This window comes from Falco naumanni, chromosome 17 (assembly GCF_017639655.2).
Source record: "Falco naumanni isolate bFalNau1 chromosome 17, bFalNau1.pat, whole genome shotgun sequence".
NCBI classification, from domain to species: Eukaryota; Metazoa; Chordata; class Aves; order Falconiformes; family Falconidae; genus Falco; species Falco naumanni.
Genome location: NC_054070.1, coordinates 2,234,727 through 2,258,548, shown reverse-complemented (window position 1 = coordinate 2,258,548; position 23,822 = coordinate 2,234,727). Strand labels below are relative to the sequence as shown.

Here is a 23,822-nt window from a genome sequence, read left to right as displayed (position 1 = left end):
GCCCACCCACCTGCCCCACTGCCCACCCACCCGCCTGCCCACCCCACCGCCCTCCAGGAAGGGCAGGGCTGACAATGAGGAGGACTCTGCTGCAGCCCCTCCTTGCTGCAAGTGCCCATCTTCAGTCTGATGAACCCTTCTGGCAGGTCGCTCACCCCCGGGGGTTTGGGGTGACCGTACAGCCCAGCCTGCCCCCCGGGCTGTTGTGTTGTTACACCCTTGGTCAACTGGGTGAGCCCGCAGCAACTGAAAACAAAACTTGCAAAATTTAATTCAAGGTGAACCAAAACTGATGTTCTAGAGTGCTGGTCAGCCCAAAACAGTTCTTTTAACCTGAAAAAGAAAAGTTTGGTTTATTTTCAGGTTACTTGACTGTTACTCTTTCACTTTGGGTCAAACTTGAAAAGAAAATAGTATTTCAAATGGTATATGCCTTATTGCAAAGATGCCTTAAAAAAGATGCTTGAACATTCTGAAAAAAATCAGAGGGTCCTCAGCCAAAAATATTTGCCTAATTCAACACAGATTTTCAAATCTCCTTTCCAGGTCCCCTGGACACTCTTATTTTTAAGGGACATTTTTACCTTGGTCTAATGCTCAGAAACATCCCAGAAACTCCTGACACCCCTGGCCCTTGAGCACATGGGAATGTGATCTGTAACCCTCATTTTCTCTGACAGTCAGAGAAAGCCCGTGTTCCTCCGCCTCCTTCACGAGCTCCTCGTAGTTCCCCTCTCTGGCTCTGCTGCTGCCAATCTTCTCTCGCATTAGATCTAGTCCCAGTAGCCCAGGCTCACAGCGGCTTGGAAGGAGAGATGGTGTTTCACACCTTTTACTATTCCTCCTCTTTCTGTGCCTCTGGCTCTATGACTCTCTACTTTAGCACCATCTCAGGCTCTTCATGGTGATGTTTCATGGAAGTCGGAGACCAGCTGGACTCAAGGCTCAGCTTGTGCATGGAGCTGGGGTTCAACCACAGAACAGGAATAATGGGAAGGGGAAAGCAAGCTGCAAAATGGGTAGATGAAGCACGTGTGTCTCATGGACGCTGAGGATAAACGTGCCTTGTTGCACATTATCCAGGCTACTGTGGAGCACTGTGAATCCCAGCTGCTGGATCCACCGGAGTATGTTAGTCCTCTGCATGCACCCATGCCGGGTGGGGGAATGCAAAGAACAAGTGAGAGCAGGGTGGCACATGAGGGTCTTGAGGGTAGAGAAGCAGCAACCCAAGCCACACCATGCTGTCCAGCTGGGCTGTGGCCCACAGAACATTTCTGCATTAGCTCAGGTCTCATCTGGAGACCGAACAGCCGTGCCCCAGAGGGGACCGGAGGCAACGCTGTGGTTAGGGCACAGCTGAGGGCACCAGGACTGCTCCAGCTCAAACTGCTCACTCACTGTGTGGTCTTGGTAAAGTGATTTTCCCTGCCAGTGCCTCTATTTACCCATCCATTCAGCGACAAGAATGGGCCTCTCAGGTGTGCCAGGACCTGTTAGTCATTAGTTTTTACTGCGAGCTGCTGAGGAAGGTGTTGCGGATGCAATTAGCACTCATGATCGGAGGCTGCCAAGAGACCAGATTCTCCAGTTTCAGCTGGCTTTGAAGAGGCAATGCCACTGAGGACTCCTCTCCATCAGGCTGCGCTCCCCTCTGTCACCACCAGCCTCCCGCTCCAGCAGGGATGCGGAGCAGAGGCAGGGTCCCAGCCCGGGTCCTTCCTTCCACAGAAAACTGCCGGTGACAGAGGTGTTCAGACCTGGGCCTCACACAGGCAGGGAGCAGCCCAGAGTTAAGTGTGTCTCCTCTTTGTTTCTTTCTTTTTTTTTCTTCCTTTTTCTCTTTTTGGCAGCAGGAAGGTTGTTTAAAGTTGCTAATAAATTCCAGTTAATGAAGCCTGAAAAGCCAGAGCTGGGAGCCAAGAGAAACAAGAGCAGTCAGTACAGAAGGAATAGAAAGAGGATCTTGAAAGCCGGCCTGGGAATAATAACATGTTGAAATGTGTTCGCCGGCAAGGGCTTTGTTACCGCGCTTTGAATCCAAACATGAGCGCTTCATGCCAAGAAGAGAAACTGCAGCCAAAGGCAGGTGTTCATTGCCATTCACCTCCTGCTTCAGGGCACAGCGGCAAGATCAGACCCCTTCCCAGCCACTGGCTCTTTCACCTGCCTCTTCTCAGGCCCTGAGGGCAGAGGGACTCACCGTCATGGGGAGCGCTGTGCCTCTGCATCCTTGCAGGCACAGCAGGACCAGGACCCACACTGCAGCACAGGCTGTTTCCTTTGCCAGGCAGCTCAAGGGACTGGAGGCCGAGAAACTGCATAAAAGCAAAACGAAAGAACACGCAAGTGTGTATGCTAGGAATGTGAACACAGCAGCCCCCTTCTCTCCCCTTGCCCCCTCCTCACTCCTCTTCCCAAGTGGGCACAAGGCCCATCGTAGGCTGCGGAGCACCAGCCGCGCTGCAGTGTGCCCCTGCCCCATGTTGGAGCACCCGGCACCACCCACATCAGCTCCCAGACATCTGAAACATCTACCTTTGGGGGTGCTGGCCAGCGCAGGGTCTCTCCTTCCAAGGCATTGTCATTCTTGTAAGAGGCAGCACTGCAGTAATGCCTGACCCTTTGAGGCATGACTCCCTGTGGAGCGATAGCTGTGTAAAGGCTGCTGACGGTTCTGGGCAATGCACAAGTGTGCTGGCATCGTGGTGAAAAGCCTTTCCTGGAGCAGTGCAGTAACATGCCTGGAGCCGGGTACTCCTCGGAAATCAGCTTTGGGGGGTTTCCATGACACAGCAGGCTGCAGAGGTACCTGGTAGAGAGACAAACGCTTGTAGGACCATGAGCTTTCTGTGGCACTGCTCCTTTGGTAGCCACCTTGCCCGACACAGCTCTCCATTTGCACATGGCTCTAGGTGAGGACCTGCATGCAGCTCCTCCGAATGCTTGGATACCGCAGGTCCCCCAGGATGCTGCCTAGCTCCTGTGTCTGAGAAGGCACCAGGGTGCAGCTTGAGGGGGCTAGCCCTGGTTCATCAGGACCTTCTGTCCTTCTGGTTGACGTTGGTCCTTGACAGAGGATAGCACTGGTTGCCAATTGAGTGTGTGGGCAGAAGCACAGAGGGTTAAAGGATAGTTAATCTCATGAAGCCTTCCAAAAGTTTTCTTTGTGTAATCTAGGATGGTGTGGAGGCAGATGATGGCTAAGGTGCAGGCGGGGACTGGAGAGAAGGGCTTCTAAGGGGTTCTCCGTCATGTGGACTGAAAAAAATGAAGCCAAGTTATTGCAGGGGCCCAAGTCAAATTCAAAATGTTGTGAATATTTAGAGATTTCCATTCTTTTTCTACTCCACTTAGGCTAGGTATAGTGTTCAGCAACTGAAAAAATCCTTGCAAGTGAGTATACCTGGCCCCAGTTTTCCTGAAAACTGCCTTCCAAATGACTAGCTGTTTTGGGGTACCCCAAGTGGGGCACCCAGAAAAGTCAAAACTGCTCTGAAGGTTTGGAGGGGACAAATATCCCCTGAAAACCTTCGGCAGTTTGTAATGTAAGGGGATGGAGTGAAGGCATTCAGTGTCCTGTATCGGGTTCTTCATTAAGGAGTTGTGTCTTATTAAATCTTACCTGGCAAATGAGTCCAAACTAGCTTGCATATAACATTCATGTGGGTTGAAAACTGGCTTGAGGACCATAAACAAAAGAAATTAATGCCATCAATCTATCGAGTTGGAACAGGCACTCAGTGGGGGTACGGAGAGCAGATTGAGAAACAGGCCTGCATAGTCTCCTCCTCAGGGATGAAGGCAGTAAAGACCACGTTAGAGACACCTCCAGGTGATACCAGACTAGGACCAGCTGCAGATTCCTGTGTGGGAAGGGAGAGTCCAAGCTTGGCCCTTTTCTCAAATGTACCATGTTTTCACTTGCATGACTCAACTGGCCTGATGCCTGTTTAGCACCAGCATGAGAACAAACTCAAGCATGACACGCAGCCCGTGGTCCCCTGTGCACCCAGGGGATGGCACAGTCTTGGCACGATGACACTGTTTAGACAGGAGCAATGGGGAGTTTATCTGGGCACATATTCTGCCTTGACAGTGTTAGTGCTTGAGAAATGAACCAGAGCCGGAGATCAAAGGAGGAGGCTGACATGCTCAATAAAGATCTGGCAAGGGGAAAATTCCACTGGGATATGGACACACATGTTTGTCCTGTCCTGCCAATGGGCAATGTTCCTGCCTCCTAATGTGAGTGATAAGAGCATCATCGTGTTGCCTGAGCCCCTGGCATGAGCGATCATGCCCAACAAACAGCCTTTGGGTGTGCCATGGAAGTTGTAGCATGACCAAGAAGCCCAGGATACAGGAGGGGGTGGGAGCCTGTGGTAACTGAACTGCAGCAACCATAAGGTGGTAAACCATGAGTTTGTTCCAACTTGGAGTGTATTGAGAATGCAGATCAAAGCCCGGAGGAATGTTCCCAGAAATCACAGGACTGGGGAAGGCGGGGGATGGGGAGTGGGGGGGAGCAGAATCTAAAATCCACCAAACACACAAGCTTTCCAAAGCAAGCCAGGCAACTACAGCTCCCACCTTCCCCTTCCACCTGTACCTTCCTTCCCTCTTCCACCGGTCACTTTAAACCCAGAGCTTTCCCTTTCGCCCAGCCCTGTCTCAAGGCGTAAGCTCCAGGATGGCAGGGCTTGCGGCTGAACCACGTGCCTATCCTAAGGAGACCTGAGCCGGCCCTGGAGCAGACCTCGTGTTCTGGGGACAGACATTCACTCTGGCAAGAGCAGCTTCTCTCCCCACCGCGTGCGTGGGGCACAAGGGAATGCCACCTCTCAGTCCCTCTTGGTGGGGTATTTGCTTTGGTCTTCTGCACAGAAGGAGCAAATTAAGAGCTGTCTCAGGGGAAGTCACACTGGTAGCATCACTTCAAATGTTATTGTTCCTTTCTAAATAGAAGGGAAGGGACCATTTCTGTGGATTTCCTGTGGGATCTGGCTTCTGGAGATACATTCAATGGGTGCCTGTCTGCCAGGCTGGGAGATTTCTGGACAGTTTGAGTGAGGGGGATGGAGGGAACCAAGCACTGGGGAGACTGCCAAGTGGCCATGGGCAGAGGAAGGTCACACACAGGGAGTCTTCTATGGCTTGGGTCTCTTATGTGAACTGGCACAACAACTAACATGGAAACCAGCATCTCTTCCCAGTGGCCACGCGTGCTGCTGGACAGGACACCCCAGAAGACTTACCCATTCCTGACCTACTCTCAGGGAGACGGGACAGCCATGCTCTTCTGCCTGGGACACCCGGCTACCACTCACAGCATCATGCAGCTCCTGTCCTGAGAGATGTAGCAAATCTCCAAAGCCCACCCCTCCAGACCCTGTGTGCATGTCCTGGCCGTGTGCTTTTCTAGGAAAGCACAACCTCAGCCTGTGCTCAGGCACAGACATGTCCCACCTCCCAGTCTCTGCATGCATACAAGTAAGCAGAGCCCACCTTGGACCCCTGCAGCAATGGTCATTGCCTTGGGAGGTGGATTGAGTGAAGTGGTTGTGGCGGGTGCCTCGCTTCATGCCGGCTCCTTGACTCAGCACGGAGCTGTACACCTTGGGAAGGGGAGCTGGGCTGCCCTGGCAGTGGGGAGGAGGTAAGGATAGAGAAGAGCCAGAGGCCAAGGTGAGCCAGGGACACAGCATAGTCTCAGCATGGCAGTGCCAAGGACAGAACCAGCCGCAACAGGGAGACGTGGATACCTTTCCTGAGGTGGGGGGAAGGAGCTGGGGGTGGGGGTGGGGATGCTTTGTGCCTCTGAGTCCACCCACAGATGGTGCCCAGTGAAACCAGGGCATCTCTCACAGAGTTGTTATTCCCCTCATGTTGTTTTGCCCATAGTGCTGAGATGTCACGAGCTGTCTCAGCACGTGTCCCACCAGTAAGTGGGGCTCCCTGCCACCCTGTTCTGAGGCCAGCAGCCCCAGCCTGGGTTCCATCCAAACTCCACACTCCTCTCCTGCAAATCCTGGAGGTCCCACATCCATTTCGGGACCTGGCAAACACTCAAACACACCCAGGAAAGTGAACATAAAAGTGCAGAGCTGCCAGGAAACAAGTCGAGAGGCACATTAAACTGTGAACACACATAGACTGCTGCCAGCAAAGGCATGGGGGCAGACAGGAGCTCCGGGGAGGTGAGGACAGACAGCCCCCCGCAGAGCCAGCGCAGCCCGGTAGGATGGATGCTTGGAGCAGGCTCAGGATGCCGTGCAGGAACACCTCCCCTCCAGGCGAGCACTCCAGTCTCCTGGACAACACTCCCTCCCATGTGGAAATCAACAATCAAAAGGAGCAATTACCCCAAATCACAGCCCCTAAGTGACAAATAGCTCAGCCTGCCAGGCGGCTTGCGTACTGCAGAGAGGCAGGTTACAACCTGTGCACACACATTAAAGAGAGGACCCTGCGCTGTTTGTGCTGTCGGAGGCCTAATTATGGGAGCAATTTTCTCTGGATTCCCGAGGGGAGAGACAGGGAGGGAGAGAGCTCGGGCACCCACACATGCCTGCTCTGCCACCAGTGCGTGTGGCTCCCCAGAACGCCCCAATCCCCCCGGTGACCTCTGCAGCTCCCACTGCGATGCGCTCTGCCTCCTGCATCCCACCGCTTACCCGGCACCTGTCTGCAGACCAAACATCTAACAGGAAAGGAGCTTTGCCGATGCACAATGAATACAACAGGCTTCCAGCATCTGAGCCAGCCTCTTGGGCCTGGTTTGGACTTCCTGGGAGCGTGAAGATGAGCCTGGTCATCTCCAGTGATTATTTCAGTGAACAAAATATGTTCACTGTCTCCCTTTGGGAGATGCAAAATTGCACTCCAAGTTAAGCCAACAACGAGTTTCTTACCCTGTGACTATGGAGAAGTCCAACTTTGACCTCTGTTCGACCACCTGGGGATCAGAATTAACGCACAAATGCAGTATCAGTTTGGGGTCTCACGCTGTTGAACGTCTTCATCATTTCTGGCCGATGAGCACTGGGACTTGGTCTATGTTTGTCCCCATGGGAGAAACAGGGGGAGAAGGAGAAGATTCTCCTTAGGTTAAGCCTAGACTCAAGAGTCCTGGACTTTACTCCTGGCTCCCCCACAGGCACCCCCACCATGGCCTCCCAGGACCACTGTCTTCATCAGTGGGTGATAGTGACAGTGGTGCATTTCCCAATGTCAGCAAAAAATCCAAATGCCTGTTTGTGCCCCAGCCTGCTCTGAGCCTTGCTAAACTCTGAGCGTTCTGATCAGATGATGCTGTACGTGTGAGTCCCACGTTTCTTTATATAAATTCTTTCAGCCAGTTCTGAATGCTGTCCCCTGCTTTTTTCTCTGTTTCCACAATGATCCCACTTTCCTTTACGGGGCTGCTCTTCATTTTGTATTCCTCTCCCACCCCTTCATGTCTATCTTCATTCATCAGCCTGCCCAGGTTGCATTGTCCCTATCCTTGCCTTCCCTCCTACAGTTTTGTCTAGTCACAATTCATCCAAGAACCACTTTTGACTTTTCTGGCCCGGTTTTGGAAACAATACTCAGATGACCTGGCTCTACTGCGGCACCTACATGGTACTGCCCATCTCCAGTCCCTTTCCCAGGCTCCCCTTAGAGCAGCGACACCAAACTCACGCGTGTTGAAGGAGCTGGGCCTTAGCTGTGATCACACAGGTCAAAGCAGTGATGGGAATGATAGAGTGGAAGCAAATCAAGGGGCATCGAGCTTTGATGGAGAGAACAAAAAAGAACCTGCAGGATGCAGAACCAGGACACGTGCAGACAAAAGGGACAGATGATGGTCCATGACTTATGGATAGTTCTCCCAGGACCATGCATGAGCAGAAAGTAGCTCTCCCCCTGCTCCACCCTCTGCCAGGCACCTGGCGCAGTGCAGGGTCTGCAGGTTGGTCAGTGCCCTCAAGCAGAGGTCCCTCCCACAGGAGTGGGTTCCTCTGTGGGTATCCAGGGAAGTACTTCAGCCATGAGCTGTGACTGGATGCTGAAAACACTGGATTCAGGTCTGGCAGCAGCAATGTATTATTTTATCCCCAAGCTGTGAGACGGGATGATATGCAAAGGTTGCCCAAGCGCACACCGCATCTCAGCTTGCAGGTGTGGCAGCCCCCCCAGGGGGACTGTGGCAAGCTGCATGAATTGTGAAGCCTCTGCAGACAAGGGACCGTCATTACAAGGATGTTGACACATTACTGGCTTTTCTTCTTACTGCAGACGCCTCTCTGGAAACCAGATCTCCAGGATCCCAGGGGAAGCTTTCTTTGGTCTCTACAGCCTGAAGATTCTGTGAGTAAACCACTCCCCAGCCCCCGTCCCCCCACCCCCTTGGCACTGGCCATGCACAACATTTTGCAGCTGTCCGGGGGGGTGCAAAGTTACAAGGCAGTGTGTTGTCCATTGTTAAACCTCCGCGCTGACTAATGTGTCCCTTGGTGACTGGAGAGCTGTGTCCCACCCCAAGGACCACCTGTCTCCCTGCCCTGCTTCCTTGCTTCTGCTACAGCAAACCATGAGCAGGTCACCTCCAGGGTGCAGCCCTCCATGCTGTGTGAAAACACACCACAGGAGAATCTGCAGAGGTCCACGTTTTGCATAAATCTCACCAAATGCCCTGATGTGGTGCACCCCAGATGTGGCATACCCCAGATGTGGTGTCCAGACAGCAAACTGCCCCCCGCCTGCTCTGCTGCAGAGTCTTGGGGCTGGGCTGGTGCAACCCGAGGGTCCAGGTATCTACACTTGGGCAGGCGCCGTGGAGAGCTCCTGTGCTCTGCCCAGCTCGGCTGCCTCTTTGCAACCAGCCTGCCCTTCCTGCAAGCTCCTGCATGGCCCAGGAGGCTTCTGCAGGGCTCTGGAGTGAGCTGCCCCTGCCAAGGGTAGGATCCTTGGACCGTCTGACTTCAGCCTGAGCCCAGCCTGTCCATAGGGGCGATGGGGACATGCAGCTGGACCCAGGAGCATTGCAGCCATCAGGCCATGCCTGGGAACTGCCAACCTCCTCACCACTGTGGGCAGGCCACCCACCTCTGCCTGTCCAGTGGGGAAGATCTAAGTGACACAGGTTACCAGCAAGTTCCTCTCCAGAGTATTTTCCTACAGGCTGCACTGTCTCGCTGCTCGTGCAGTCACGCTGCTTTTTGCATCCATGTGGCAGTCTCACAGGTTCTGTGCAGGTTATTGAGGTGGAAGTCCCTTTCTCCCTTTCAGGAACCATCTTCAAAATCTCCTGCAATAAATATTTCATCCCCAAGGGGATGTTTTGAACTCAGCCACAATGTGAAATTGTTGTAGCTGGTCCAGTTTATACAGAGCGAGCAGGTACAAACCTGCTCCCAGGATTAGAGAGTATAGGGCTGTTTACTACGTCTTCTGAAGATGTAAAGTATGAATCCTGCCCTAAATCTCAGGGCTTAGAGATTTATCCATCCCCTGCATTAGGCAACAAATCAAAGGAACTGAGGAAAAACCGCAGCTCTCCCACCCAATTTCAACAAGAGGAACTTTCTACTCCGGGAATGCGGGAGCTTTTAAAGCTGCTTTTGATCAATTTCTATTTGTGTCAGGCCCAGGTAACTACTGGTGCAGAGTACAGGAGCGATGCCTCCCTCCCGGTGCTGGCGCAGCCCCCCGCGGGTTGCAGGAAGGAGAGGAGCGTGCGCTTTCTGCCCCACCACCCACGTGCAGGCAGGCTCACGGACACCCGGCACCTCTACCATGGCGTGGCACTGGGGGCAACACGTCCACGAGTGATCCCATTGTAAGGAGTTGCTCAAAGGATGGGAGCATTTCCAGCTGGGAAGTGATTGCATGGAGAAGCTGGCTGTCCTGTGAGAGCTGAAGTCAGTGTCCTCATGCTTCAGGACAACCTGCCTTGCTCTCAGCCAGGCTGTGCCCAGTGACACAGAGCGGCACCTGGGCTGTCATACCAACCTCTCTGGCTGCAGCTCTGCCTTAGGTTTTCCCTAATCCCTCAACTTTTCCCATGGAGGTACGCAGAGGACTAGCCCAGCTCCAAGACCAGGGAAGGAAGAGCTGACACCCACAGAGTTGACGCCCATCCAGGTCCTGCCATGGGCCTCTTATTTGAAGGAATTCCTGCTTCTTAAGAGCGGGGCCACTGCCAGCCCTCATTTCACCGGGAGCTTTTCACTTGCCAGTCTCTGACGCTCTCCTGGCCCTTTGCAGGTGTATGTTGGGTGCCATGTGCTCTTGCTGCAGGAGATGCTGGGATTGCTTTATGCAACAACACTGTGGGCTCCACAGGAGTGAGGTCACTGGCGGATGCAGTTGTGGGTCCCTGTGCCCTCCAGGAACAGCATCATTCACCCTCATCTATTTCTTGGTCAGCAGTGAGGGACGTGGAAAAGATAGGCTGGTCCCTGGGAATTTGCTGGAGCAGGACTAGAAATTTTGCCAGGACAGGCCTTAGGAGCATCAAGCTTAATCACACTGGAAGGATGGGGACTTTCACAGATTCCTCTACTGAGAAAAGACTGAGGAAAGGCACAAGCTACTGAAGAAGGCAGGTGAAGGCCACGATGTGTTTCCCTTCAGGCTGTGATTTAGGTTCTCCAGGCCACTGCAGCAGTGGTCCGGTTGGGCTCATGACCGCAGCAGCTCAGCAGGATCTGCCCTGTCTCCCCAGGGACTCAGGCAACAAGTGTCCTTCCTGGCACTGGCTCGCCGAAGACCCACGGGCCACTCTGCCTCCCTTCTGACCTCCTCAGAACAGGAGTGTGAGTACAGGGTGCCTTCCACAGCAGCGCCACAGCCTCAGCAGCAGCGCAATAAAATCACCAAAACCTCCTGTAGGGAAAAGTTATATTTATTGCTATTTTACTGGCTGGAAAAAACAAGGCAGGAACCAAGCCTAGAAGCAAAATGTCCCTTCCCAGCCCATTTCAGAACACCCTGCACCTTCCCTCAGAGTCTGGTTGTGGTCAGGGGTGGAGAGCAGAGTCTGGAGACAGACCGTGGAGCTGGCTCACCCTGCTCCTTGCACCCCAGCAGTGACCAAAAAACCTTGCCCTCTTCCCAAGCCATGTCTCATTTAGCGTACAGAAGCGTGCCATGTGACTGGCGAGCATCAGTTTGGCCCCAGCTACATCCATGTCCTGTAAGGCTGCTGTGAAACTGCACTGTGCAAAGCACCACATTTCATGGTGACTTGAGACATGCACCACACCGCTCCCTGCCCAGATCAGCTCCTTGCTCCCTTAGGACCAGTATAACCACTCCCACAGTCATGTGCTTTTCTCTGCATTTCATCACCAAAAAACCAACAGATCTCATGAAGGAAGTATCTGGAGAGGTAATCTGAAGAGCTCACGAGGCAGGAAAGATCGGAGAAATGCTGGGATGTGAGATATGAAAAGACAGGAACAGGAAGGAAAGTCCTGTCCCCTTGCTTTGGGTAGAGGCAAAGCATCAAGTTCGTACTTAACCATTCCGGCTCTGCTGAAAACCAAGACAGAAGAGGACTCGGGGAGGGCAAGTAACCCATCAGGCTGTACACTGAGCTTCCCGGGGGTGCTGGGCTCTGGCAGCCAGCGAAGGCTATGACAGGCTGCTGGGCTGGATTCTGACCCGCAGTCAGGCATCAGCTCCTGCACCTCTTGATGCTGGGCAGCCTCTGGCCAGGCCGTGCTTTCTCAACTGGGACCTGTGCTGCACGACATGGAGAAGCAGGAGAGCAGCCAGAGGACAACAGGCAGAAAGATGAGGAAATGCCAGATCCTCACCTGTGGGGAGATGCAAATAGAAATTACAGGGGCGGTAAAGGAAAGCGATCAGGGTAATTCAGTCTAGAAAAGAAAAGACTCAGGAGGCAGCGCAGAAGCATCAGGCGTGATGACATGCAAGGTGCTCACTGCTCCTCACTGGTGGGGCAGGGCTGGGCATCTTTGAAGTGGCTCCCCCTGCTCCTGCATCTCCCATGCAAAGCTGGTCCATGGGCAGCACAAATGGGCCCAGGTGTCCTGGTGTAGTCCAGGGGCAGCCTGAGCCTTAGACGCTCTGGAAGTCTCAGATCCCTACTCCACCAGCTCCTGATGTTCCTCCAGTTGCTCTGTTGTATCCCACTCCCACCGCCCTGCCACTCTCAAAATACTTCCCCTCTTCACCTTCCCGGGTGATCTCACTGCCTGCTCTGAGTGGAGAGGAAATGTAAGAAAAAATTGTTTTATTGAAAACCAGTGAGAAGGATCAGGGGTTTGGTGATGAATTAAAGGAAGAAGGAGCCAGCTGAGGTTACTTAACCTGAAGGAGAGGTGAATGAGGAGGGACATAAACCTTTAAGGACCAGCAGCTGCTGCAATAAGGAAGGCAATACATATTCTCCATATCTGAAAACAGGACTAGGAGGTTTCAGAGCAGACGGCTGAGAGTTGATAGGTGACAGGCATGGCTGGAGTTGGGACAGGCTGCCCCAAACATGGCCAGCTGAAGCCTGTAGGTATTCAGGAGTTGCCTCACAGCAGGATCAGAGATCTTCCTTCTGGTGGCAGGGGTGTTCCCCAAGGAGGCAGCCTGGTAGCTGGGGATGGCAACAATTTTCATAATTTCATTTTAATGTGCTAGGGCCTTAGAGATAATTGCAGTCATGTGCATGTCCACAAGTAAACCCTCACATGCATCTTGGGCTGTCAAGGGGCCTGGTGCTTTCCCGGTCGTTCCAGAGAATTAGTTGATGTTTAAAAAAGGATGGGAAACACCCTGGGAATTCCTCCACAAACCTGCCTGTGCAGATGGTCCTCTCCCTGCCCTCAGAGTGAAACCCAGAGCTACTGGAAGCAGGGCCAGATTCTTGGCTCTGCCTCCTCCGGCTGCTTCACTGCACAAAAACCACCTGGAAAGTGGCCATGAAGATAGGCCTGTGCAGAAACCATGCAGGGGTACACCCGGGAAAGCAGGTGTGTGGAGACTTGGAAAAGAGCAAGGGAAGAACCAGGCTGCCCCACTACCAACAAAACATCATGACACAGACACATACACTGAGATCTTCATGCACCGAGCCTTGAACCAGCTCCCAGCCACCGGCAAGGTGACACACGGCCTCCTTGGCTCCCCTCAGATACATGGAGGCTGACGGTGATGGATGCTCAGCAGTGGCAGCTGGTGCTCTGAGGTCTTCTTAAGTGATGGGTGCATCCCTTTGCAAAGAGACTTCGCAAGTGCACCTTTCCCAAGGGCCCTGCTCTGCAGCATGGCCAACCCACACCACCACAGGTTGCTTTGTCTCCTCTGCCAAGGTCGTTCCATTGCAAAATTGACAATGCTCTGCCAGCCCTGGAGCTTTCCAGCGTGGTAGAATATGCTGCTTAATCAGAGTCTCTGGAAAACTGGAAACTTCCCTGTCCTTCCAGACCCGCCCCTCCATGAGCTGCCTGGATGCCCCTCACCTCCCTGTGCCCTGGCTGGAGCTCCATCAGCCAAGAAGCATCCATCCCAGCTATCCACGTGGCTGAGCTTGTGCTGCCACAGCTTGACCCCACATCCCACCCTCACACGTGTATCCCCCATCAAGTGCTCTGCCACACAAGCGGCGTTGCCAGGCCTCTTCCTTCCCTGGCTGAACATGCTGCAGCAGCAGCAGCGCTTACTAGCCAAGAAGGAATCCCACACCAAACTCCACAGGGAAAGATTCCAAGCACAACCACAACCTGAGCCTGCCTCCCCCCGAAACGCGGAGGGCAAAATGCCTGGGTGCATCCTCTTGGCTGCAGACCCTGCACCCGCAGCAGCCAGCTGGGGTGGCCCCCGCGCTGCTCCGCGCTGCAGCAAGCCCCAACCAGCCTGTGCGAGCGCGCGGAGCTGGCGTTGCCCGCAGCCTGCCTGCACGGACGGTGGCCTGAGCGCTGCCCAGCACCTGCCCGCACAAGCGTGTCGAGCCGGTGCTGCTCGCAGCTGCTCCCACCCACACACTGCCCCGGTGCTACCCACAGCGGGGCTCCGTCAAGGCAGGCTGGAGTCAGCCTGACAAGAGTGGCCTTGCTCTGCACATGCCACATCTCCTGGCCGGGTGGACCTACCCAATGGCCACCCCCTGGGTGCCTCCTGCTCTTCCCCCCCTTGAGCTGCAATCGCAGCATCTCATGTGGTCCAGGACAGGCACTGACTAGCCTGGCTTGTGAACAGACACCAAAAAGCCATGTTGCCCCAGGATGGCAGGTTTGCAGGTGGTTTGGGACACTTGAGGAATCCCCAGACAGACTATAGCTCTTTGACAACCCCAAGCCTGTGCAGAACCGAAATGGCTTTAAGGCAAAGGGAATGGTGTGGCACATCCAAGAGACGCTCCCATGGGGAGGGAAGAGGAACGTGCAGAGGTTGGAATGTCTTTAATCCCCATGCATGGCTCCAGGCACAGTTGCCTCAAGCACTAACAGCCTTTGACTGTGCTGGCTGAGTCACTTCAGCCTCCCAAGATGGGGACATTTTATCATGCACAGGCCTGTACCTCTGAGGGCTGTAAGTCTGCTAAGACTGTCTTGTGCAAGGATCCTGGTGTTATGGGACCCGATCCCGACATTTTTCTGGTCGTTCAGGCGTGGTCCATGCCAACAAACAATCCTCCTACTTCTGAAAATAAAACATGACCTCGAAGAGCTGTGATTGATGATAGTTCCAGTCAGGCTGATGTGGGCAGCAGGTTGTGTGTCCATGTCTGCCACTGTCCGCAAGCTCCAGTATGGTCACCTGAACAGAGTCAATCCAAGGTGACAGGGCACTCTCCAGACCTGGTTTTGAGGACTTGCTGGCCTGAGTGGTCTTTGCTCGTCATGTTCATCAACATCCTCAACTTGTCCAGAAGGTCCTGTGCTGCATTTGATAGCGGCTCATCAACCAGTGCGGTCCTGTAGGATTTTACTCATTGATACAGCTGCTTGAAGACAGAAATTGCACTCAGCAACTGAGAAACTGTGCCAACCAGAGTGGGCATAAGCCTGGGTAGGTGGTGAGATTACTCCACTGGTGCAAGAGGTCAAGCTCTGACAAAGGTTGTCTCCAGGCTGCTGTAAAGCTTGCAGTAGGAAAACTAATGAAGTCCAGGAATTTTGTTTGGAGCCAGGAGCTGATGGAAAGGCAGGAGCAGACAGGTGCTGACAGGGAAAGGCTGAGGCCAGCGTGATCTGGGATCTCAGGGTTGCTGTGATCTTGTGGACTGAAGTCCAAGTTCACAGACCGTGTCTGTGCCTCGGTTGGTCACCCAGCCAAAGCCTGCCCAGCATCAAGAGGTGCAGAAGCATCACAGCTGGTGTCCTTCTCTTTTCACCCCCATGTAGCCACCCCCACATGGTCTCTGCACTCTCCCATATGCTCATGTCTGTCTTGCCTCAGGTCTCCTGGGATCCCCACCAGATCCAGGCATTTTCAGCAGGGCTGCAACCCCATGCCCAGCTGTATTTGTGCAGCTGGTTATCTCTTGTCCATCCATGGAGCCTTACTCTTGGTCTCCCTGCAGCATCCTGCCTTTTCCAGCTGCTCTCCCAGCTAGATCTGCACCCCTCCTCATCTGTGCAACGTGCCTTGTGCAGCCCCACGTTGCCAGCAGAGGTAACAACCTTCCTCTCCCAGCTATCATCTGGGTCCTTAGCAATAGCGCTGAGTGTGAACTCCAGGAGAGATTCTGTAGACCCTTAAACATGTTCATCATTTTAGAGGGAACCATTGATTAATTTGAATATGGCCTCTCTGCTGCCTCTTTGTACCTCATCAAATGTGTCTGCTCTCCTGCATTGCATGCCAGCATTTAACATCTTACTAAAGTGAAGTAAAATCATGGTAGCTGGTGTCTATTCTTTCCTCTCCAGTCTCATGGCCTTTTACTCTGTACAGAAAAAAACCCAGATGCTTCAGCACAACTCATTTTTCACTAGCCACTACTGACAGTTGCTTGTTTCCCTGCTTTCTTTTTTCTGTGCACATACAAATAATTTAATGGTAAGTCCTCATTTTCTTCCACCAGTTGAAGAGCTGTGTGGCCTATAGGCCTTTTTTAAAGATTGTCACTTTGTCACTATGGTTGTCTTTTTCCAGCTTCCCTCTCATGACAGACCTGTGCATCCTCTGCAGTAAAGCTAGCACTCACAGCAACGGGAAGCTTTCTTGCTTGCGGCACTGCTCTTTGGGCTGCCCCTCACTACTAAGGCCACGCTCTATCCCTTTGACACTGGCAGTAATTATGACAGCTCCCCAAGCACCGTTTCCCTTTTCATGTCACCTCCAACCACTTCTTGAAGGTTTTGGAAATAGAAACCTCAGATACATAAAACATTCCTTTCTTTAGGCACTTCCTGCAGCCCAGCTACCACGCTGGGATGTCTCTCTTATCCAGAGGAGCATGTGCCTGTGATGCCCTAGTTCTGGAAGGAACAAGTAGGTTCAGAACAAAGGCTGGTCCAGAGTCAAAAACCTAGCCTTTCCAGAGATGCAGAGATAATAAAAACAGTAAATTCACATGTGTGGTGCTCCAGGAGGTCAGTGAGAGGGCACAGTGGTTGACCAGGTCAGAAATACCCCTGGGGTCTGGTTCTGACCCTGCCTGAACCGCTAGAGCCGGCAGACACCCGCCCCTGGGGCTGGAGCACGGCCACCCAGTGTCTCCTTGCCAATCACTTGTGTAGTCACCACAGTGTCCATGGCCATTCTCCATGCCCTACACTGACTTCCATTTCTAAGAAATCCTCCTGGTCCTGCCCGTTCAGCCCAACAGCTCCAGTCACCTGCTCCCTCTGGAGCCCCTGGGCTGGTTTGGCTTTCTCCACAACAGCTCCAGTTACCGCTACAAGTTGTGCCAGTGCTGTGAAGCCCCTTAGCAAATAGCTATGGAGTGGCTCCTCGTCCATTGTGTTTGCAGCTGTCCCACAAGCTGAATAAGAAAGCTGCCCACAGGCTAATTTCCATAGACCCTGCAGAGGTCATCACCACTGACACGCTAGGAGAAGGATGTCTGGCACGAGTATAAACACAGGACAGCTCAGCTGAAAGCACTGGTATTGCTCTGGACCAACAGAGGCACACGTGCCGTGGAGAGGCCCCTTTACAGCCACATTCCCCCAGCGGATCCCCCGTTGCAGCACCAAACTCACCCTGGGACCCTCTGCTGCAGGGTTCTGGGCCAGCCTGGACTGCAGCTCACCTGCTGGCAGCCTGAAGGCTTGCTTAAGAGCCCTGGGTGACCAGTGTGGTGCTTTCCAACCCCTCCAGCTTTCCAACAAGAGTCCAGGACAGCTTCAGAAACTAGCAGCAACATCTTCCATTTTGTGTTAGGCTTTTTTTTATTTATTTATTAAAGTTTTCTTTTTTCTAATTATAGGATGTTGCAGAACAATCAGCTGAGTCGCATCCCTGCAGAGGCACTGAGAGATCTTCCAAACCTCCAATCTCTGTAAGTCATTAAAAATCAATGCTGCGAGCTGCACAGTCCCTTGGGGGCCCCAGGCTTCCCAGCATTTGAATCATTAGTTCCTTTGTCAAGGATGTTCTGTCCCTTCTTCCTTTTCTTTTCCAATTAAACCAAAGATTACTGTCACTTAGCATAGAAGGGAGGGGAGAGCGGTTTTCAAGGAAGGAACACTGTGTTGGTAAAGGATGTTGAAATTACAGCTCCCCATGTGTGCATTGTGATGAAAAGGCCACCAGCACCAGTGCATATTTCAAGGAACACTGGAAAATGCCTACCCAGAAGGGGCTCTGTCCTCTCCACTGTGGACCACAGTGGGAAGGGACCTGCCAGGGAGCACAGAGGACACTCTGGTCTGCCAACATGCAAGTAGGGATGCTTTACCCAGATAGAGGGCAGTTATGTCAGTAGAAATGCTTTAAAGCACTTTCAGTGATTCAGTCAGGAGAAGAAGCTGAGGCTGTGACCATGCTTTGCCTTTAAAGTAACCATATCCACAGCAGGTTTGTGCTATTGTGTTCACTAAAAATCACACATCATTGAAATATTTATAGTTTTTCTGAGTATGGACACACTTGCAAACAGATCCTGGTAGGGCCACTGAATTTAGGGAAGGTTGGTTTGGTAATCACCCAGCTGGCATAAGCAGCACTGCTAAAGCTTGTAAGATCATTCTGAATTGGGCTGAACCACTAGAAAAACTAACCTTAACCCTAATCCTTGACTTCAGTCCTAGTCTTACTGTCTTTTTGTCACAGAAATGCTGGCTGGAAGTGGTTTCTGGGGGTCTTCAGGCCAGCCTCCTGCTTGGGGCAGGACTATCAGCAATACTATGCGGGGCAGGTGCAGCTTTGTCTACCCAAGCCTTGAAACCCTCCAAGCATGGACATTTTCCCCCCACTGGTGACCTGGCCTGGGGCCGTTCCTCCTCCTTTTTTTTTTTTTTTTAATTTGTGGTCATTATTCTTTGTTTGATCAATTGGAACCACCCAGGAGAGCTTGGCTCCATTGTCTTTAGTTGTGGGTCACTAGCAGATCTCTCTTAGCCTCTTTTCTGCTAGGTGAAACCAACCCAGCACCTTCCACCTCCACTCACGAGGCAAGTACTCTGGGACCCTGACCCTGTTACCAGCCCTCCCCTGGACCCATCTGATCCCTCTTCATCGTTCTTATACTGGGCAGCCCAACACTGGGCACAGTTCTCCATGTGTGTCCCTCCCAGCACCAAGTAGGAGTTTCTGTAAATATTAATTTAAATATTAATTTGTGATGGGGGTGTGGCTGTGCAGGATATGAATGTACTTTTTGCCAGGAGAGTTTTGAAACATTTGTTGCTGAAATATCATTGGCACACAGTTGTGGCTGTTATTAAAATGTGTTATCACCACCAGTGCAAGAGTTGAGACCCCCCACACTGTGGATTTGGAGACCAGATTGTTTTCCAAGTGACTTCCCTTTCAAGGGGAACATGATATGGAAGGTCATTGACTGCGGCGAATGCCCCTTTCCCCCCTTGGCCTGTCTCTCTTATGCCCATGAAAATGCGTGACTGCCAGTGCCACCACGGCTGGACAGACCCAACCTTTGCTGATGAAGGTTCAAGTGCCTGCAGGTACCACTGCTGCTCGGGTCACCGGGTGCTGGGCACACACTGGTGATGTGTGCACATCAACTAGTGCTGAGATGTCCATATGCTCCATCCCTTTAGCCAGCAGCCCCCACCAAAATACTACATGGCACCAAGAAATGAAAAATGCTCCAAGAAACCACTCACCGCACTTTTGGGCTTCATTTAGGGCTCAGGGTTGAAGGATGGCTTATCTTGAATCAACACAGAGGCATCTGCTCTTAGTGTACTCCAAGGCCACCTCATCCAGTGTGGGCCCCCCAAGCGTCTCCAAAGTTGGGTGAGGACGGAGAGCTCGGGCCAGATGAGATCTCATGTCCCCACTGCAGAAACTGAACAGTAAGAGCACATTTTAGGATGAAATAAGCTGCTTCAGACAACCTGAGGGGGGACTAGTCTTGGAATAAAACCAGAGGGCTGAGAATCAAAAGCGTGTCTGGTTGGGACTGGACCTTCTCCATCACTTCTCACCTGATCAGAGAAACTGGAAAGGGATTAGCTAAGCCACAGGCAGCAAATTGGTGGGAACTGCAGACTGTGCAAACTGTGGGGCAAGATGCTTTGGATCTTTCTCCCATTAGGATAATAACAACTGCACATAGGTCACCTCTAGCTGCACATGCAGAAGTGCATTCCAGAGAGTTTGCTCACTGCCAGTGCTTGCACTGCACTGGCAGAATGACACCAAGCATGGGAAGGCAAACTGATTTTCCCTAGGGCAATGGCAAAGTCAGGAGTTGGACCTAGGGGTCCTGGCTGCACTTGCCACAATAAAGTATTTCCACGCCTCATTTGAGACTCTGCAATGGCATAATCGGTATGTGTGGCCACCAGCCACTAGGAGAGGAGGTATCTGGGACAGACTGTGTGAAAGGTCAAAAGCTCCAGGAGAGAGAGAGAATAAAAAGCAAGCAGCAAAACAGTAACGTCTTCTGTAGGTCTCACATCAGTGAAGCCACCTCACCCATCCTGCTCTTTCTGTGCTTATGAGAATTCAGGGTAAAGCAATAGGGGATCAGTCAGGTCCCCTACAGTCGCTTTTCTGTGCTGTGACCCTAAGGCTGGGTCCAGCTCTCTAAACCGGGGGGCAGTCTCTGAAAGGAGAAGCTTCAGAAGTGTCCCACATGATGGAGACCTCTCCCCTGTCCAAGCTGCCTGGTGAAAGGATGCACAGAAGGTGCCTCTCAGGTCACCGATCACCAGCAGGCTGCAGTGAAACCTGCCCTCGGTACGGAGGGTACAGGAGGTAGTTGGTTACTCTCCACAGGTAGCTGCTGTCCGAGAGGACAGGCACAAGCCAGCTCTGCCTCACGTTAGATCTGCACCAAACCCTGCCTGTGTCTCCAGCTCGGCCGCTTGGAAGTGTGGAGGGCACATGCAGAAAAAGATGATTTGCACTTTCTCCTCTTTATACAGAAAGTGTACAACAGAGAACCCTCGGGCACAGGGAGGGCCCAGGAACCATGTCTGGTGACAAAGCCCAGCATGGCTGTGAGGCACAGCCCTGCTCTGCGTGGATGGGGACATTTCTGAACACACACTGTGTGTGTTATGAGGTTGTACCACTGCTGTGTCTCACACTGGTGAAAGCATGACCCGCTTTCATATGGAGCCTCTGTCCTGTGCTGCTCCCACAACGGAGAAGCTAGTGCTTGCAGGGTCTTGCAATTCATCTTCCAGCTCATGTTTAGAGATGCTTTTCTTTAGCCACCAGACCAACAGGAGTGGCACAGTGTGGAACAGCCGCTATGTCTTAAGGCAGATACAGAGCTAAGATGCTCTGCTTGGTTTTCCTAGTGCTGCCATGATTTCTCCAAATGTGGTTACTAACCTCAGACCAAGAGGCTCCAGTACAGGTCTGCATTAGGTATTTTTTTTCCCCTCTTTTTCAAGTATCTGAGTCATTTTCTACAAGTTTATGAGACTCTTGTGTATTAGTTGCCAAAAAATTAGCCAGCCTGGAACATCTATAGGTCACCCACAGCACGATTTCCAAGCATCACTGGTCAGACTATCTGAGACCCAGTGTACTCGTGTTGCCCAGAGTCTATTTTTTTCCATTCAGAAGGGGAAGTGGCTTGATGGCACATCATGACAGTTCATGAGTTACCAGACTTGTATGGCACTTTGTGGAATATTAACTATCTGCTTTGCAAGTTGGCAACCCTTGCTAAACAGGCAGGACAGCTGAAAAGGGGGGTGAAAATGGGAGCCAACAGGAGTGGGGTGGAACACACAGCTGTATTAGACAGAAAGGGATTGTGTGCTGGTTATTTTCTTGCTCTTTCAGATATTTGCATTTGATGTCCACATCCATCACTCTGGGATTCAGGCAGGATTTGAAAGGAAAGTATGTATCCCTTATGGACAGAGACGAGGAAAAACAGACTTCTCAATAAACAAGTCTTTTGTCAGGTTTACACAGAAGCAGCTAAACTAAGTGGAAGCTGAGAATGATTGTCTTGAGTGCAGCTCTACCAGTAGGATTTACCAAGCAATTCAAGGGATGAGGTGGCCAAACAAGTGGGGCAGAAGGGCATGCTTTAACCACTGTGGGACAGAGGGAGGTTGCTATTTACTGCCTGCACATCACCAAGTTAGAGCTGAAATATAGCAAAAACCTAACGTGTCAGTTGAGTCTCTGAAATAGGAAAGAAAAAAATAATGATTAATAAACTCCACTGTGTCTCCAAAGGTGGCAGCTGTCTTGACTCTCAAGCATTCAGAGAGGACATGAGATACTTGAGACAGGACACATGCATCCAACCCTTGGTAGCACCTGGAATTGAACTGCTGGGTTCCTTTGCTGCACTGCTGGGGTCCAAGCTGGAGTCCCAGGCACGAGGCATGTTCAGACCTGTACTGACATCCCTCTGCTTGCTGGCTGAGAGTGCCAGACAGTGCAGGCAGTGAGACGCTCCTCAGGCTCTGCAAGATGCATGCTGTGAGGTTGGGGTACCAACTAGGAAGTTTGCAGCAAGTTTGGGAGTCTCTGACAGCAGATCAACTTGTACATACATGCTCAAGGACAGGAAAGTCCAGGCAGAAAGAAACTCCAATAAACGTTGCTACTCAGAGAGCAGAAGGAAAGTTATTCTTCCCTTTTGCTGGGGGGTGATGCACAGGGAAGCAGGAGTCTCCTGTCCAGAATGATCTGAGTCTCTGTGGCACAGTCAGGGCATGAACTCTACTCTCCAGAGTACCTTGACCCCAGGAAACTTTGTTCCACGCTGGAACCCTCTTGCACCCTGCATGACTTACCACACAGCTTTTCTTGTGGCAGCCTGAACAAAGGACTCCACCTCCAGGGAGAGGAAGCAGCATCTCTCTCTTAACATGGCCCAGGTCCTGCTTTCACATCTGTCTCTAGAAGACCAGAAAGAAGGAAAGAGAAACACTGACAAGATGCCACAAAGACCATGCTTACACTGCTGTCTTTCTGTGGACCTCCCCCTGCTCTTCACTTCTGATCTGGCTGGGGATCTGTTTTCAGGCAAGGAGCCTTCTGGAAGCTGCCAACCCACAAGCTTCAGGTGGGCAGGATTTTCCATGGCAGGTGTGCTGTCACCCACAAAATATGTGTTGTGATGTAGGAACCAGCAATGGGAAGACACTAGTTTTAACTAACCTAGATGAGGCATACTGGCTCTCAGGAAACCTCAGTTACTGAAGTTCCAGTCCTTCACAGGACAGACAGCACGCCAAAAAACCTGACTTTAGGTTCACGAAGGTTTAGATGACAAGGGAGGGTCAGGGTGTTCCCCTGTGGATGCTATCCAAGAGGATGTTCCCATCGCCCTGTGTGATCCCCCACACCTTTTCTAACCAAGGAAGTGCAGTTCTGACTTTTGGCAAATAACGCTTCAAACACACTAACAGGGTTTCCTCCTGCAAACTCTAACACAGGTGCTGGGAAGACTGGCAAACCAGGTGGAGGTTTGCAGTCATTCAGCATAGTCCTGTGCCAAGGGCATCTGTAGGTCTAGGACACCCATTGCCACCACTTTGAGTGCTGACCCTGACCTTGGCTGCTCCAGGTTGGCTTACTGCGTATCACCAAGAATCCCTCATCAGGGACTTCATGTGGTCTGGGCTGCTCCTCCTGCGGAGGGAGGCATCTGCTGTGGGGTCCAGCACTTCCCAGCCAGAGGCATTCACGATTCACTCTGCCCCATGAGTGCCAGCCAGCCCAAGGAGGCAAGTGTCAAACCCACCCAAATACCCCCATCCACATCAGACACACCTGTCCTTACACACACCCTCATCACAGGTTCTCTGAAGCTGCAGCCAGTCCCGTGGGGCCAGAATCAGACCTGCCCCGCTCCCTGCCAGCTGCAGGATGATGAGGCATCACTGCCTGGAGCCTGAGCTGTCAGGAAGGAGACCTTGGCGGGGATCACTAGTTTAATACAGAGAGGAATTTGGATTTCAAAAGAAGAGAATACAAACCTCAGGAGACTGAGCCTCCTACCAAGTGTAAGGGAGCTGCTTCCCAGCAGGCTTGCTTTATCGGGGACGCATGTTGGGAAGCCCGGTGAGGAGGATTAGAGAGAACACGCACACCTGATGGCAACGCTCTGAGCCCTGCAAGGGGTGCCAAGGCTTTACGTAATGCTCTGATCCGGTTGTGATCCCCTGGCAGAGTATCTGGTTACCAGTGGTTTATAGGTGCAGTAACAACATACCATGTGTATTCTGGAAGAGTCGTGTGTCAGTCTAATT

General features: G+C 52.2%; 1 protein-coding gene and 1 long non-coding RNA gene across 2 annotated transcripts in view; one reads left to right on the top strand and one right to left on the bottom strand.

Moving 5' to 3' along the window:
* LGR6 (leucine rich repeat containing G protein-coupled receptor 6) overlaps positions 1 to 23,822 on the top strand; it is an 88,082-nt gene that overhangs the window by 4,842 nt on the left and 59,418 nt on the right. Inside the window, exons 2-3 of the mRNA XM_040616841.1 lie at positions 8,284 to 8,355; positions 17,387 to 17,458. Coding sequence (XP_040472775.1) covers positions 8,284 to 8,355; positions 17,387 to 17,458 — 144 coding nt within the window. The remainder of the gene's footprint in view (positions 1 to 8,283; positions 8,356 to 17,386; positions 17,459 to 23,822) is intronic.
* On the bottom strand, positions 55 to 22,468 carry LOC121098622. The gene is made up of 4 exons (XR_005831306.1): positions 22,362 to 22,468; positions 19,248 to 19,432; positions 2,539 to 2,812; positions 55 to 2,318 (listed from the first exon to the last, which is right to left on the bottom strand). It is a non-coding gene; the product is annotated as an uncharacterized LOC121098622 (long non-coding RNA).